This window comes from Furipterus horrens, unplaced genomic scaffold (genome assembly GCF_987537825.1).
Source record: "Furipterus horrens unplaced genomic scaffold, mFurHor1.1.pri manual_scaffold_6, whole genome shotgun sequence".
In the NCBI taxonomy this organism is placed as follows: Eukaryota; Metazoa; Chordata; class Mammalia; order Chiroptera; family Furipteridae; genus Furipterus; species Furipterus horrens.
This window is the reverse complement of record NW_028327176.1, coordinates 13051244-13068420: the sequence shown is the minus strand read 5'-3', so window position 1 is coordinate 13068420 and position 17177 is coordinate 13051244. Positions and strand designations below refer to the sequence as shown.

At 53.2% G+C, this 17177-nt stretch overlaps 1 protein-coding gene across 1 annotated transcript; it reads right to left on the bottom strand.

The window, feature by feature from the left end:
• Positions 1-5047: 5047 nt before the first annotated feature.
• MFSD2B (MFSD2 lysolipid transporter B, sphingolipid) lies at positions 5048-16141 on the bottom strand. The gene is made up of 13 exons (XM_090280954.1): positions 16025-16141; positions 12545-12670; positions 11340-11464; positions 10648-10771; positions 10255-10333; positions 10025-10161; positions 8589-8679; positions 8349-8470; positions 7809-7892; positions 7443-7523; positions 7113-7222; positions 6591-6734; positions 5048-6196 (listed from the first exon to the last, which is right to left on the bottom strand). The coding sequence occupies exons 1-13, from the start codon at positions 16109-16111 to the stop codon at positions 5926-5928; spliced, it is 1581 nt and encodes a 526-aa protein (XP_090137080.1). The 5' UTR covers positions 16112-16141; the 3' UTR covers positions 5048-5925.
• Positions 16142-17177: the final 1036 nt, after the last annotated feature.

Here is a 17177-nt window from a genome sequence, read left to right as displayed (position 1 = left end):
ATACATCTACACTCACCTCCGATTTGCTTGTTTCGAACAAACAAGATTGTTCCAATACAGTCACTCTTATCAGGGAACAATTAGAGCATAGCATGAATTTCCTGTTGCTTATGGACCAGTTTTGTCCTTAAGTAACACCAGGCGAACACAGAGAACAGTGCCCAGCTGAACTGAGGCCATGGTGAAACACAGATGTACGTGCACATCTCGGCCGTCTAGCAAGCAGCTTTATCAGTTCACAGGGTGAGCTTTGAACCACACCCATTCATATCTGGTGTAAACTTTCTGTCCAGTTTCAGACAACTTCGACCATTTGATAATAAACTACAAGCGGCAACCCTGTCTCTCTGTTCCTTAATCCACACTCAGTGTATATGGGGATGGGTGGTGGAGTGAATAGGGAGAAAACTAAGATCATGTTTTTAGTTTCAGTGACTGGATAGACGCTGACGTCATTTACCCAAAATGCAGGAGGCAGAACAAGTGTGGGGAGGTGGCGATGAGCTCTACTATGGACACGTGATGCTGCCGGAACGGCAGTGGCATGAGCACCTGGCCTTCAGCTCTGTGGATCTGAAGCTCAGCAGATTGCTCCGGGCTAGAAATTGAGAAGTGTAAAGCTGGTGGAGGTGGATGAGATCACAGGGCCGTGGGAAGCCCGAGTCCTCTGCAGAGCAACCAAAGGAAAAGACAGAAAGCGAGTGGTCAGGTGGCGGAGGAGAGCCAGGAGGGTGGGGTCCTGCAGGCCAAGAGAGGCGCTTTGAAAAGGAACAGCCATCATTAATGAGTACCAGTCATGGAGGGTTTTGTTGGCCAGGTGTTATCTCACTTCATCCTTACAGCCATCCCGAGGTGTCGGTAATAGTGTAGACATTTGTTCAAAAAAGAAACGGGGGATCAGATTTAGTGACTAAGTTGACTAATTGCACATGTAAAAGGCGAAAGCAGCATACAAACACCTGTCTCCCTTTCTCCAGTTTCTTCCCCTTCCAGGCTGCACTGTCTCCTCAGTGGGGAAGCAGAGACCCGTATGGTGGGTAAGGAGGGGATGGCACGCAGGACAAGGAGACAGCGCCATGGTGGCTGGCAGGGAGGGGGAGAGTAACACAGACTATCAGGAGTGAAGAAAGCTAAGGGAATGGGAAAGGCTTCTCTGTTTTAGGATGAGGGCAAACATTACTTCCTATTGAACATTTACTTCCGGACCCTGAGGACATAGCAGTCAAAGTCAAAGTTCCTGCCCTCGTAAAGTTGCGTTTTATTGGGTATGTCAAGCAATAAGCCACTGATAAACATACTGGTAAATGGAAGGAGGACCCACTAACTACAAACAAAGCGGTAGAGCTTAGCGGGTGCTGGGAGGGTGGGGGAAGGAGGAAGGACTTGATTGTGTGCCAACAGGCAAGCAGGAAAGGCTTCTCTGAGGAGGTGATGGTTTAGCAACCCCCTGATCTTGGGAGGCCTTGAGGCATGGTAGGGACTCCATTGAAGGACCTAAGTCAGAGGCAGGGATGCTGACCATTGAGTGTCTTGAGCAAGTGAAAGGCATGATGTACATGTAGGTGGAGAAGGAAAAGGTAGTGGAGAGTAAAGGCGCAAGAGGAGATCCTGCTCTTGGCAATAGGTTTGGCCTTGGTGACAAGGACAGATCCTTTCCTCTGAAACAGGACAGGCACGGAGGGCAAGTGTCAGAAGAGGAGCGTGGATATGGGGAGGCTCGGGGGGCAAATGAACCGAAGGTCCAAGAGTGATGGGAATTACAGTGGAATCCGAGCAGTGTCTGAGGCAGGGATGCTGGCGACCGGTTTCATAACAAATGCTTTAAGCACCGGCTCTCCACAAGCTTCTGAGTCATGGTGACTGAGGTTCAAGACCATTTCTACCACCAACGGACCTTACGCAAGTTGCTTAAACTCTAAGCCTGTTTCCTCATCTGAAAATGAGAATGATAGTACCCATATCATAGACTGGCAGTGGGGGAGAAATGGTAGCGTTGCCTACCAGACGGGCCTGGCCATAAGCGCGTCTGTCTAGGGCCAGCTGTAGTGTGTGGGGTCTTGACTTCGTGTAGGAAAGATGTCACAACATGAGTCCAGGTGACTATGAGGATCCGTTTATTGAAGTGGGGACAATGAAACAAGGAAGGACTTAGCATAGAGGAAGCAACAAGAGCCTAGGCTGGACTGCCTTAACTCACAGGGAAGTCAGAGAAAAGGGGGCTTTGGGGACAGTTTCAGGGGACAACCTGCCAGCTGCCCATTGCCTTAGAGTTTAAGGGATGAGTACCTGTGAAGAAAGAAGTCGGGGAAGGAGAAGGCAATGAGGCCAGCTGCTCCCCAGAGGCAGAGCTCTGTGGGCTGTGTCCTTTGTCTTGAGGCTTTTATCTCTTTCTTGCAGGCAGGACTCCCGGGAGGTCTCAAGGGAGGGTTTCGGTAGAATACGCATCCAGTTCCCCAGGTGTGCCCTCTCAGGGTCATGGTCTCCACTGGTTGGTCAGTGACAGGGTAGGGGGTCTTTAGTCATTGCAGTTGCTTCTGCCCATCGCCCACCTGGTTTTGCTGCTTTTCTGGGCCTGGAGCTGAGCTACAGCTGAGGCCTAGATGTCATCTCCAGGGAGGAAAGGCCAGGGGAAGAGAGGTTACCCTGGGGGCAAGGCCCTTCTTGTCCCAGTTTTGCCCCCTGCCAGGCACTTGGCACATTCCGCCCTGGGGACCATCTGCACCAGGCTACAAATTGCTTGGCCACTTGGTTCAGCTGTCTATCTGTTTTTCTATTCCATTTTTCAGGGAATTTTCCTAGCTTCTTACTGTTCTGTCTCAATAGGATACCTTTTGGCCAGCCCACAGTGGTCCCTGCCTCTGGGATCTAACCCCTGAACTCCAGGGATGGCCCCCTGCTATTGTCTGTACTGTATAGCTCTGCTCCTTGAGACTGAACAGTGGGGAAATAGAGGTGACATAAAATTTGGCACAAGCTTCTGAGCCTCCCTGCAATGCCCAGGTTTCCAAAGCATGCATACGTGACATGACAGAAACTTGATCATGCCCTGTGTCTTACCAGGTATTGTCTCCACACTTTCCAGGTATTGTGATTTCCCAACGTTATGGAACTGCTCTGTGTGTGTGTGTGCCCACTCTGTGTGTGTACCCGTGCACAGCATGGGTTGGACAGAGCTTGGTCAGCCCCTTCCTGCATCAGAGGGACAATGAAGAGAAGCTGAGCCCAGCTCTTTCACTGGTGCCCTTGACCTCAAGGATCATATACCCATGTCCACATCACAAGGGCCGGAGAGTTCAGCATCAGGAAGACCAGGTCACATTCTGCACTTGCACTGTGAGGTCAGGTCCCTCTCCTGCCGCAGTGTTTGTGGAGGAAGCAAGAGGCTCTAGGCTCTGAGGCACATGTCCTTTCTGAGCTTGGGCAGCCTTGGGGGTGAGTCTCACATCTAAGAGGCAGCCAAAGGTCCAAAGAGGAAGTGGAAAGGAGCCTAACCCTGGGTGGCGGGCTCAGGAGAGCGACCCTACGGAGGGGACAGAGCTGGGGCTGGGAAGACACTCAGGGGGCAAGTCTGCACCTCCTGGTCTCCCCTTTAGGTATCCAGACTTCTGGGGAGGAGTGGCTGGGGCATGGGGCTCCCCATAGGTCCCCCCTACCCCTACATAAGACCTAGCCCACAAGAGCCACTGTGGCCTGTTACTCTAGAGTCTCAACTTTCTGTCCCTTGTAAAGGAAAGAAGAAACCTCTCCCACATGGTATCTCTGGTCTGAGTAAATGCAGAGTTGGGGACATAGCCAGGTTCAGTGACATCAGGCACCCTCTCCTTCCCTCTTTGGGGTGATGGTTTCCCAGGTGGTACAATGATCGCAGCCTGGCCACCACCAAATTTTATAGACTCAATAAAAGATAAACCCTTTATTTTTAAAAAATATTTTTAAAATTTATTTTTAGAGAGAGCCAGGGGTGGGGGAGAAAGAGAGGGAGAGAAACATCTATTTGATGTGTGAGAGAAACATCAGACCCGTCCGGCAACCAGGTATGTGCCCCGAGGGGAACTGAACAAACAACCTTTCAGTTTGCAGGCCGGTGCTCAATCCACTGCCACACCAGCCAGGGCTAATTTGTTTTCTGAAAAAAACTAAACCAAAGTGGATCTTTCTTCCTCAAAGATACGGCCTCTAGAAAGCTCTGGTTCCTATACTTTTTAAAGTTCAGAAAAATATTTCCACAAAAATAACTGTTCATAAAAGTAATTGATCTTTGGTGGCTCGATATCAGTCTGTGTCCACCTCTAGAGACAGTGTCATCAACCTGTTGGGACACAGGGAAAGTGCTCAGTCTTCTCACCTCCACTGTTGTCCCCATTTGCACTCTTGGGGGTCTGCTGGCCTCACTGCATCCGTCTGTGTCTCTCCTAACTGAACGTCTCCAGCATGTCCATCTGTCCCCACGCTACCCATTCATGTGGTGTCTGTCACTCTGTCACATGTCCACTGGAGCATCAGGGGGAACAAGAGGTCTGTCTCTGTGTCTGTCCTGTCGGGTCAGCAGGTGGTTGGGCCAGGGGTTCCCATTGGGAGTCTGCAGGCCAGGCCAGCGAGGGCTTCCTTGTTCAGGACAAGCTGCTATTGGGATGCTTTCCAAGTCAAACGTTGCCCGGAGCTGGGTAGTCAGGGGCACAGGTTTATCTGAAGTGGTTAACGGGCAAGAAATGACAGGAGGAACACAGGCCAGTCCCTTCTGGAGAGGTCACTGGAGACTCCATATCCCAGGGAGAAGGTCATGTGTAAGCTGTGAGGAGGGGTTATAAACGGCTGGCCCTGGCCAAGGAAAGGGGGTCACTTGGAGCCCAGAGGATGCTGGTTCCTGCTGTTCTGGCTCATGGGAGTCTCAAATTTCATGCGAGGCTGTAACTGGTCCTCCTGTAGGAACAGAAAGAAGCCAGAGGATGAGGGAGGGGCGGGGTCCTGCGGGAGTGTCAGCAGCTGTTCCTTGTCTTCCACGCACTGCGCCCCCCCTGTGAATTAAGCCACAAGCCGGTTTCCCTGAGTCCCATCAAGTAGTTCTCCACCGTGTGTCACTCCCTGAGTGTAACGTGTGACATCAGTGTTACTTGGCTGAGTCTGAGACCAGCCATACTGAGCAGTGAGGGACCAATGATGCCACCACCTCGCCTCCCCTGTGTGGTCCTCTGTATGTACGTGGGCTCGTATTTGTTCAGCACACGAGCATCTGCAGGAACACGGACACGTGCTCGTGAAAGTCTGCGAGACCTTGTTGACACTGCAGACCTGCTTGGCCTCGGGCTCTGTGCTGGGCTCTTAGGACATAAAAAGGAGCATGCGCCACTCCAGCCTCCCAGGTCCCCACAGTCTACTGGGAAAGCCAGACAGTGGCAGGCTGCCCCTGCGATGCAATTGATCTGTGCTCTGGAAGGAGGAAGGACAAGGCTCCCAGTGCTCTCAGCACAGCCTGCGGGGCAGGGAAGAGTGGGAGGTCAACGATTCCCGGGTTCTGGCTCCCAGGCTGGAGGATGGTGGAGCCCACTGGGACAAGAAGATGAATTCTACTTGGGGCTCATTAAGACCGACTGCCATGGTTGTGGGGCATCAGGTGGAGATGTGCAAATAAGAGCCAGATGTATAGATCTGGAACTTGAAGGAAGTATGGGGGGGGGTAGGGTTGGGAGAGGGACAGCTATAGCAGTCACCCAGCACGAGGAGTTCTCGAGGCCAAGCAAGTAGATGAGGTGCCTGGGATTATGGAGAGCAAAAGGAACAGGGGTGAACAAGGGCGCCTTCCCTTACCACCATCCAACAGACTATGAAAGGAAGGAGACTGAGCAGGGAGGACCAGAGTAGCAGAAGAAAATCCAGAAGATGGCATCACTGAAGCTAAGGCAGAGGTGTGAATGCCGCCGGGAGACCTCAGGCTTGGTTGGCCTTATACCTGCACACATCGGTGTGCCTCCCTGGGTGTGGGTAGCCCCGATAGGTGTACCCGTGTGCAGGGGGTGCCCACCTCCGAAGGCTCAGCTGGCGGGAGGTGTCCTGCCTCAGCACCTTTGGAGCGGGGCTGACCATGAGGATGCAGAGCCCGGTGAGGATCATGCAGGTAGGCACGGCGCCGATGAGGACCTTGAGGGTCACCACCACCTCCTCTGCCTGTGTGCAGGCTCCTGCCTTATACCCCGCAAACCTGGAGAAATAGTCGGTGCATCCAGCTCAGGTCCTCCCAAGCCTGGCTTCCTGGGGGAGGGGTCCCAGATCCCGCACCGCCACACCATCCTGAAACTTGGATCCATTTCTTGGCCAGATCAGCCTAACCGTCGTGGACAGGAGTGTTGGGGGAATGGGCTGGTTAGGGAGGAATTCAGGGAGAACTGAAGATGTGGGGGGCTGAGGCTTCAGATGGGGCACAGCCCTCAAGAAAGGCCCCTTTCAGTCACATCCACAGTGTAACCTGAGGCAGGTGATTCCCCACACTCTCCAAAGAGCAGAACCTGGTCCCTGCCTGGCTGGGGTGGGGACCCTGCCCCTTTCCCACCCCACTTGTCTTCTGTGCCGCTGGACAGCCCAGCTCTGGGACTCACTCCAGACTGAGCGTGGAGATGCCCAGGGCACCTGCGCCGGAGAGCTTGGTGAAGAAGACATAGGACGAGTAGAAAATGGTCTCCATGCCCAGGCCCTGTGGGTGTTGCAGCTGGAAGTCATCTACCACGTCTGGAAGCATGGACCTGGGGGAGCGGTGCAGGGTTATCCCTCTCATCCCCTTGGCAGCCACCTACATGCAAACTCTCTGGGTACAGAGACCAAGTCAGAGCCGTCCCTGAGTCCCCACTGCCCAGGACCAGAACTGGCCCGCAGAGACCCTGGCGGTGTCCGTGCCTGTATCCTACCCCAGCTCCACGTCCCCCACCCCCTGGCTTCCCACCACTCTCTCTTAGGGCAGCTCCCAGGATGCAGCTGGTGGCCTCCTTGTCCTGCAAGTGGGAGAACAGCTCCTGAGCACAGGCTGGGCACAAGGGGCTGGGACAGCAGGTTGACATGCAGGAGGGCAGACCCATGCGTAAGGACATGAAACTCCCACATTTCCTTCCCCGCGCCCAGCCTACCAGGGTAGCAGCAGGGACACAGCACTGCTCACGCCAGATACAAAGGCCGCAACATACGCCACAGGTGCCGTGGGCACAATAGCCAGCAGGATCACAAAGGGCACCATCACCTGGGGAGACAGACACACTGGCTGCGCCCTCCCCCCACCCCCCGCTTGCTCTTTCCTGCACATACTCACTGGTCGTTATTAATGACCCCGCGCCTGGTCCTGTGCTGGGCACTGAAAACACAGGTGATTACAGGTCTTCCCTACTGGCCCCCAGGAGGCTCAGCCTCCGAGGTCAACCTCCCCTGTCCCGACTCTAAGCCTTGCATCCTGCCCCACTCACACAGATCCCCAAGGCTGCCATCCTCTTCCCAAATCGCTGTAGAATCCACTCCCACAGCGGGGTGCTCAGCACAGCCGAGACCTATGAGCAGACAGAACCATCACAGTCCAGCCAGGCTGCCAGCGCCTCTGCCCAGGTTCTCAAAGCCCTGGCTTCTAGGTGGGATGCCCGACCTCGACCTTGACCCCTGGTTAGAACCAGAGGCTATGAACTTCATGAACTTGGCCCCAATTCCACCCACTGCTGGAATGCAGGTGACTAAGACCACAGCTGAGTCCGGAATATTGACCATCGGACCTCTGGCTATAGATATCCCCAACTCAGGCTCCTGAGCCACCTTGGCTTTGTCACCCCAGGTCCTCTCACCAGGATGGTCAGCACTAGGCTCTGGATGTGGTCGTGTAGCCGGGAGGCATGTGTACAGAACAGGACCAGGTAGCTCTGCTCCACCTGAGGAGGTTGACAGGAAGTAGGCGTGTCCAGGGAATGGCAGGACCTCAGAAGTCAAGAGCAAGGCCGGGGTCTCATTTCCGGCCTCCCTTTTGGGACCTTGAACTCTGGTTGCTGCCGCCACCATGCAGTCCTACAAAGGATGCTTATCCCTGACACAGAGACAAACACCATTCTGAGTCTGCCCTCTGCCTTGCACAGCTAAGATGGTGGGGACCTCACCATCCTGGACACTGTTTTCCCAGTGTCTGGGGCCTGACCCTCCCCAGTCCCAGAAGCTCTACCTAGATCTCTCTCCTCCCAGCACCAGGCTTTCTGAGCCACGTGCCATCCACTGGTCTCTCCCTATTAAACTCAAGCCTCATCCCGCATTGGGGATGAGAGATGGAACCTGAATCTATGCGAGGTCAGCATGGCTGGAGCCAAGCCAGTGGGGACTGGACTGGCCAGAGGTACCTGAATGGCAGCTGAAATGAACAGGAAGGAAATCGCCAGCTTCAGGTAGGGTGGGTGCCGGACAGTGAGGCCCAGCCCAGCCAGGAAGCTTACGTCCTGGCTGGAGTCTGGGGCAGCAGGGTCTGCAACACAGGAAGGTGACATCTCAACTTGGCAGAGTTCCAAACCAAAATCCACGCCCAAGATGAGCCTTGACCCCGGCTTCTTTCTGCTTCCCACCTTCTGCCTGCACCTCTGTACCTGGTCGCTCCTTCACCCCCAGGCGGAGCACACCGATGCACACAAGGTAAGTCACAGCAACCACAGCGGCTGCAATGGAGTAGAGACAAGTCTGTGGAACAGGACAGAACTGGGGTGGGGGCGATGTCCCTAACCCACAGCGGTGAGGGCACCCAGGGGCAGGGTAGGAGTACCTCCCAATGGGAGCAGAGGGACCCTCGGCCCAAGTCCAAGAATGCTGGGTACTCCTCACAGTCATCCCAGCAGGAGAGGGAGAGCCAAGGGCCCACGATGATCCTTCTACTGACCCTGTGCCCCCTGCATGTATCCCTGCCACCAGGGGTCTGAGGGTCTGACTCTCTCTCTCTCTCTCTCTCTCTCTCTCCTTGCTCCCTCTCTCATTTATTAAAACAAACATTCATTGTTGCTGATTTCTAGATGCTGGACCCTGAGGTTACAGTGATGACTATGTGCCCCCTGCGCATCCACAGTGAGGGGCTTGGAGTGTGGGAGGAAGACAGATCCACGAGTAAAGTGACAGTGTGACCCACGATGACCCAAGTAAATGTAAAAAAGGAGACAGTGTACCTATCATATAAAGACATGCAGGGGAGTGACAGTCACCCACGTCCAGGCAGGGGCTGCCTCTGGGGTGGTAGGCCAGAGGGAGATGTGCAGGGTCTCGCGGGCTGGGTCCTGCTCAACTGCATGGGACCCCACATGCAGGGCCCTGCCCTTGGGGTTAATGCTCAGTTGTCACTGTCCTGAAATTCTCTGTGATTTTATCTCTGAATTTGTGTTTTGTAAGTGAAGTTGATGGACTGACCAAGAGGCACATGAACGCTTTGAACCTTTGGGGGCGGGTTCTCAGTTTCCACTCCCCACTTCTTGGCACCCCAGGCCCTGCCTGGTCTCCTCCTCCCCAACTCAAGGCCACTGCCACTCTTGGTTCCACCCTCACCCCGACAGTGACCGACAGTGACAGGAAGGGGCTTGTGGAGGCACAGGTGCACAAAGGGGTTCTGAAACATGGATAGGGATGGAGCGCGGGGTTGAGAGAAAGGCAGGAGTCAGGATGACCCCTAGGGTTCTGGGGACAGTGATGTCATTTGCCTAAGGGGGAAACAGATGAACCTGATGGCTGGGATAGATGTGTGCCCCAGTGGGCTAAGAGGGACCTGCTTTGAGAGGATCAGTGTTGCTCTGGGTCTCCTTTCTCCCTTCACACGGGGGTAGGGGGCCGTGAGGAGCTGGTTAGGGCCGGATGGGAGGGGTCACAGGAGGGGCTTTACCCAGAGCTCTGCAAGGACATCAGACCTTCCTGCTGCCCTTTCCCCTGTTCGTTCTTGGGTCTGCCTCCTCCCCTGCCTACTGAGGCGCATGTGTGTTTAGAAAGCACCAGGCGGAGGAGCAGCAGGTCTAGTAGGAGGAGGGGATGCATCCACGTGAGCACTCACTGCGTTGGGAGAGACGGTGACCGGCCCTGGGACCTCGAGGTCGGTGTCCTCACACCTCTGGGGACTGTGGGCACCGGACACGATGAGTCCGTGGACCGTGGCTCCCATCAGCGTCCCCGCCATCTCCATGGTTATCCCTAAGACACAGTGAGTGCTAAGGTGACGGAGCTCACACCCACCCCCTCCCCCCGCAGCGCTCCCTCCGGCTCCCACCCAACGCAGGCACTCACGGTATGCGGTGGCGGAGTCCCGCTCCCTGGGGCTGGGGGTCAGGAACATGGTAAGCGCTGTGTAGGGCACCTGGAAGAACTGGGGGGTGGAGGTGGCCCCCCTCAGCCCAGACCGCCAAAGAGGACGGCCTGTCCCAGCCTGGCTCTGCACCAGGCTGGTAGGCCCAACGGATCCCCTCAAGCAGGAGTCAAGGAGTGAGGGGCAGGAGGGGGCACCGAGCTGAGAGCCCAGTGGGCAGGAGGAGCTAAAGGTAATGGCCAGACACTGGTGAGCAGGTGCCAGCGGTGGGACCCTCCTGACCAACTACCCCTGACACACACACTTCAGAGGGGCCACTGGCCAGCGATTGGATTCCAGGGGTCCAAGCCCAGGAAGGGGGGCCACCTGCTTACCGTGGCCAGGGCCTGAAATAGGCAGTAGAAGGCCATGTACCAAAGGCCTCGAAGGCTGGTGAAGGGGGGCGGGAACCAAAGGAAGAAGTAAGCCAAGGCAATGAAGGGCGTGCAGCCCAGCACCCTGTGGGAACACAGTGGGGACAGAATGGCCACAGCACCAGGACTGGGGCCACAAAGGATGGGCCTGGAGCAACCTCACCGCCCTGCCCCTGGACAAGCCCTGGGCTGAGACTCTCGAGGTGGCAGCCATGGACATGGAGGTAGCAAGGAGTCAGAGCCAGGAGTCGGGGCCGGGACTCTGGCTAGGACACCTGGGTGCTTGGTGGTACCATTCCTTGTATCAAGGATCCTGGAGCACAAGAGTTGTACCTACTCTGTGAGACCTGCCATGGCCTCCAGCCCACCCTGGCCATACTCAGACCTCTGGGCCAGGCCTGGGAGTCTTGGAGACTATGTCCAGCCCTGAGCCATCTGGTGAGGGGAGGTCTCCAAGAATGTCTCTGAGCTCCTGCATGACTCAGGTCTGACCCAGTCTGATACTATCACCTACTGTCAGTCCCATCCCCTGCTGTCTCATCTTATCCTCTAACCATTTATGGGGTTTTCTACTAAGCAGCAGGGCTGTGACAGACACAGTGACGTCAGGCTGTGGGTAGATGCCAGACCTTAAGGACCATGGGGCTGCTCACCAGGGCATGAGTCGTCCAGACCCTGTCCTCCTGCTTCTGCTGATGAGGAACCCAGCCACGGGGTCAGTGGCTGCCCCAGACACCTTCCCTCCAAACAGGACAAGTGACACCTGGGCAGCAGGGATCTGAAATGGACAGGGGAGGAGATAGCCAAGGACAGGCAGAGTTAGGGAGGTTGTCCAGGCCTGCCCGCCCGCCAGGAGGGAGAGCTGGCCACCTGGCTGGGGCCAGAGGGGCAGTGTGGTCTCTTGGGGCTCCCAGGGTACATCCGTACAAATGAAGAAAGGGGTGGGGGAAGGAGCTGACGGCCACATCCTGGCACATTGCCATTGTCACTCATGCTCAGTCACTTTGGGAAAAGATATGAGGGACCCTCCTCTGAGGTGGCCCAGTGCAGGAAGGGTGCACCCAGGTCGACAGACTTTTTGTCTCAGAACGAAAATGTTTTATTGATTTTTCTGATTACATAAATGATACGCTCACTATAAAAACATTCAAACAGCACAGAAAAATATCGAGCAAAGCTCATCTGAAATCCCGCCATCCTGAGACAACTTCCAGAAGCATTCTGACGATCATCATTTCATGCATTTATATATATTTGCAACTTATACTCCTATATAAATGCAATGATTTCAGTGTTGTTTTAAGAAATCATTAATACCTTATTAAAAATTTCTTTTTAGCTTACTTCCTATTCTCCACAATTCCCTCACATAGCCAACATTAACAGCCTGGTGTAATTTTCTGTACGTTTTCTTCATGCTCATTTTTAATCATGTACTGACTCATACACATATACCATTCTCACGTACATACACATATGGGGCGTGTCTTTGTGTTGCTAAAATGGGATCATTTTACATACTCTTCTCTAAAACTAACTTTTCTCACTTGACAGTGCATCATGGAAATCCCTCCAAATCAACCAGTATAGATTCAGCACATTCTTGAAATGACTGCATAATTGTTTATTACATGGAGAGAGTACAAGTTACTCCCGAACTGCTTCTATTTTGTTAGGCATTCACATCATTTCCCATTTTCCACTACAAACAGCCTACAATAAACATCCTTGAGAAGGTTGCCCTCAATACCTTAGGTCAAAGTGCTATCTGTGAAGAATGGGGTGGTGGTGGTGGTGTGGAAAGAGCAGAGGCGAAGGAATATGGGAATAGGGGGTCCGGGCTGATGCCCACACTTACCTGTGCCACATCCAGCAGGAAGAGCTGCAGGTAAAAGGCTGTGGCACTGGAAGCCACCTGGTTGGGGACCCCGCCAATGCCATAGCACACCTTCGTACAGAACGAGAGGCGACCAGCTCTGCTGTCCTGGAGGAGACACAGGAGCTAAGCCCCACCTTCACAGACACCCAGCAAACAGCTCCCACACGCCCCAGGCTTCCATGGGCATCCTGAAGTCCCTAGGTCTTGAAAGCTTGTCCTGCCACCTCTCAGTCCTAATTTGCCCCAAATCATCTTAAAGGGAAGTGAGACATAAAAAGGAATAAAAAAATCCTAGAACATGACCTCTAAACTTTTCCAGGGGGAAGTTCTTCCCTATATTTCCCCCTGAGTGCTTCTTGCTTCAGTGTTTTATTTCCAGAGTCAGCAGGCCTGAGTGGACTAGGGGTCAGGAGGCCCCTGACTTTGCCACGGTGCGCCTGTGTGATCTTGAATAAACCACTTTCTCTCTCTGAGCCTTCAAGTGGAAAAGTCCTGCCTACTTCACAAGGTTGGTTTTTCTTTTTTTAAGATTAAAAAAAAAAATTATAGAGAGGGAAAGAAACATCCACTGGTCACCTCTTGTAAGAGCCCCGGGGGGAGTGGAACCGAGGACCTTTAGCTTTGTGGGCTGACGCCTGATCAACTGAGCCGCACTGGTCAGGGCTGCATAGGGGTGTTTCCATGAGCAGACGAGGTAGTGGCCCTGGGAGAAGACTGTTAACTATTCAGGACTTTTGCAGCCAGTTGTTGACTAGCAGCCTGAGATTAGCCATGGTGGGAGTATTTACACCACTGAAATTGGCAAACATCACAAATCAGAGGGGTTACCCCCCCACCTCTGGAGAGACTGTTTACCAGCCCACCACCAAAATGAAGTAATGTTTATGATCCCAAATGTGTGTGTGTGTGTGTGTAATATATCTCACAAGCCCTAAGCTACCCAGTAGACTCCAGACTCAAATATTTGACTGCCTACTCACGGCCCTGTGTGGTTGCCTAACAGGCATTTCAGCTCAGGACGAGTTTGATTTCCATCCCATTGTTTCAACCAACTCCTGACCATGTTGTCTCCACTGCATTAAGTGACCCCAATGTCTACTCAGCATCTCAGGCTGCAGACCCAGGAGTCACCCTTGCTTCCCCTTTCCCGACGCCCCTGTCTAATCTGTCTGTGAGAGCCTCCTAAGTGGTTCCCCTGCTGCTTCTGCTCTCAGTCACTACTATCTGCTCTCCATCCAGCAGCCAGTGATCTTTATATAATAGTTAGATTGTGCCTTCTCTCTGCCTAAAACTCTCCAACAGCTTGCCAGTAAGCTTCGAATAAAACTCCAAGTCCTGCTCTGGCCAGGTAGCTCAGTTAGTTAGAGCATCGTCCTGATACACCAAGGTTACAGGTTCGATCCCCGGTCAGGGCACATACAAGATCAACCAATGAATGCATAAATAAATGCAACAGCAAATCAGTGTTTCTCTCTCTTTCCCCATCTCTCTAAGAAACAAAGAAACCCACCAAGTCCTCACCATATAGCCTACAAGAGCACACCCAATCTGCCCCATTCCCTTTCCCACCTCAGTTCAGGTAGCTCTCTCTTCAACCATGGGATCCTCCTTTCTGTTCATCTAAATGACCAAACCTATTGCTGCCTCAGGACCTTTGCACTTCCTGTTCCCTCTGCTTGAGTGGCTCCTTCTCCAAGTCCTTGCAGATCTGACTCCTTGTCATTTAAGTTTACTCCTAAATGTCATTTTCTCAGAATGGCCTTTGCTGACCACTCAAGTTTCTTTTTCAATTATGCTTACTAACTGACATACTTTTATGTCATGCCTTTCTTCATCAGAACATACATTCTGAGAGCATGACCTCTTCACCACCACATGGCCCCAGTACATAGAACAATGCTTGATATATAGTAATGCTCAGTATATATTTGTTGAAAGAATAAATGTCATAAAGACATTGTGTAAAGTGCATGTTCTCTGAAAGATGCTGGGAATTCTTCTTTCTCGTCTTGGCTTGGGGGTGGGTGGGGAAGTAGAGAAGACTATGGCTTCACCCAATTTGGTATCTTTCCAGACACCCAGATGGGCTCTTTGGAAGGGAAGGCCTTCCCAGATAAGAGTTTATCATATCCTTTGCACACTCTTCCTACCCACAGAAGAAAACCATACATGAAGCAGAATGTGGTCTCCTTTTCTGACATTGTGTGAACATTATTTCAACTTCCAGAAAACTTTAACAATAGGCAGAATCCACCATCATAGCCCTCCTGCCCCACCCCTTAATGGGATTTTTGTTTCCCCCTAAGTATGCCTAGCAAGTTTCTGGCACATAGAAGGCACTTAAGAGATAGGAAAAAATAAAATAATTCAGGCTGAAACTAGGTCTATGATATGATCTTGGCATATTGACGGTTTTATGTACTTAAATCATAAGCCCTTCACAGTTGGCTGAGCCCAAGTTTTAGCGTTAGACACACTTGAATTCAAATTCTGCATCTGCTATCTAGCTGTGTGACCCAGGGCAAGCTACCTGACATGGCTGCCTCAGTTTCCCCAGTGTTACGGGGAGATAATACAACCTCGTAGGGTTGTGAGGAGAATTAAATGCTGGCAATGTTCATTGGCAATGTTCGTTCTCCCTCTTGCCATTAGTCTCACCCTGAATTTCTAAACTGCACGGGAAGATGAGAATCCTCAGAGAGCCTCTGTATTGACAGTTCTTTCTTGGGGGCCACAATCCTTTGTGCTGGGGTGCCTGAGCAGCAGAGGCACAGGACACCGAGGAGGTTGGGAGATGGAGCCACAGACAATGAATGCCTTTACTTGGAGCCATAACGAATTTTACATTCAGCAGACACTTACTCCATCCAACGTGCCCATCCTTGTGGCATGAGTCCCAGCACCATCACCCCTGGGCTCCGACCTGCTCTCTAACAACACACTGGGGCCTGGTAGCCAGGAAGGACATCTCTGGGGACAATGTCCCACAGGAGAGCCTGGTGCCTGGACAAGGTCAGGATTTGTGGAGGGGGCTAAGCCCGCAGGGCCTGCCTGGGGATTGGGGAAGGAAGGCTGCCTCAGGCACACCTGCGAGATCCATTTGGGAAGATCTGGAGGGTGTTGGATGGGAGCCCCAGAATGGGAATCAGGAGACCAGAGACAGGTCCTGGTCCTGCCTGACTAGTTGAATGAATCCAGCAAGTTACTCACTTGCCTGGGCGGGACTCAGTTTCGCGTGCTGTTCTCTTTGGGGCTCCCGAATATCCTCAGCCTCTGGGCTCTCAAGTGTCAAACCCTACTAGGGGCAGTTCAGGCGGAGGACCCTGCAAGGCGGCCCCTGGCTGGATAACGGGCTGCGGTCAGATTCCCTCAAGGTCCCTGGGGCCCCTCTGTTCCCGCGCCCCTCTTTCTCCGTCGGGCTACCCCCAACTCCCCTGTGGCGCCTCGCTTTGAGCTCACCGAGCCTGGCTCCAGGGTTCGTGCTTCCTGTTGGGGCGCTGGCACCTCATCTGCAGGGGCCTGGGTCCCTCCAGCGGATGCCGCCATCGCGCACAGCTGCAGTGCCTGCGACCGGCCGCGGCCCCCCGGGTGTTATCTGCCCTCGGGGAGGGAGGCTCCCGGGACAAGTGGGCGCGGCGAGGCGAGGGGCGGGTTAGGCCGGGGAAACCAGGAAGCTGTGAAGGTTTCTTTTCCCCAAAGGGAATAATACCTAGAGCTCAAATTCACCGGGGAAGAGGCCGGTAAGTCCCTGGGGATTGTTTTCCTCGGAGCAGGTCCGCCAGGAAGTGAGAACCAGAGGTAGCTCGCGCTAAACCCTCCTAAACCCTCGTGGGTGAAAGTCAGCAAATAACGTTACTTGAAAAATGAAGCAATAGAAGTGACTTGCTTAGATTAAGATGACGGCTGAATAGGGTTGCAAGTCGCAAATTTGATATGGGATGCCCGCAATATGCATTTTCCAGCCTCATACAGATCATGGGCACGGCCCCGCAACTAAGCGTGGCCAGCGAATGAAAGCGGACTGATGTATGCCCGCTCCGGAAAGGTCCTTACAAAGAAAGGGGTTACATCATACACGAAACTTTAGTTATAAATGTAAAGACTAAAACCAGCAAACTTGTGGAAGAAACCAGCAGCAAATCCTCCTAAGCATGGGTCACACGAATGGCTTTTCAGACAGGACAGACACCACAAGCCCACCCGGACTCCATCAAAATGAAACACATTGGGCTGCAAGGCAACCAACAAGTACGTGAACGGACGACCCAGAGTGGAACGTCCGTGAATCACAAGGGCTGGCATTGGACTGAAGAGCTCTGACAACTCAATAACAGGACAAATAATCCGATTTAGAAATGGGCAAAGGAATTCAACAGATGTTTCTCCAAAGATAGGAAAAGATGTTCACGTCATGAGGTAAATGTAAAACTTCAAGATACCATTCCAGGTGGGTGGCTATACTTGAAAAGACAGACAACAACAACTGTTGGGGAGGACGTGGGGGTACCGTAACATCCCTGCTGGTGGGCGCGTAAAGCAGGGCAGGTACTTGCCAAAACTGGCTGGTGTGGCCCAGGTGGTCAGGCATCATCCCACAAACTGAAAGTTTGGG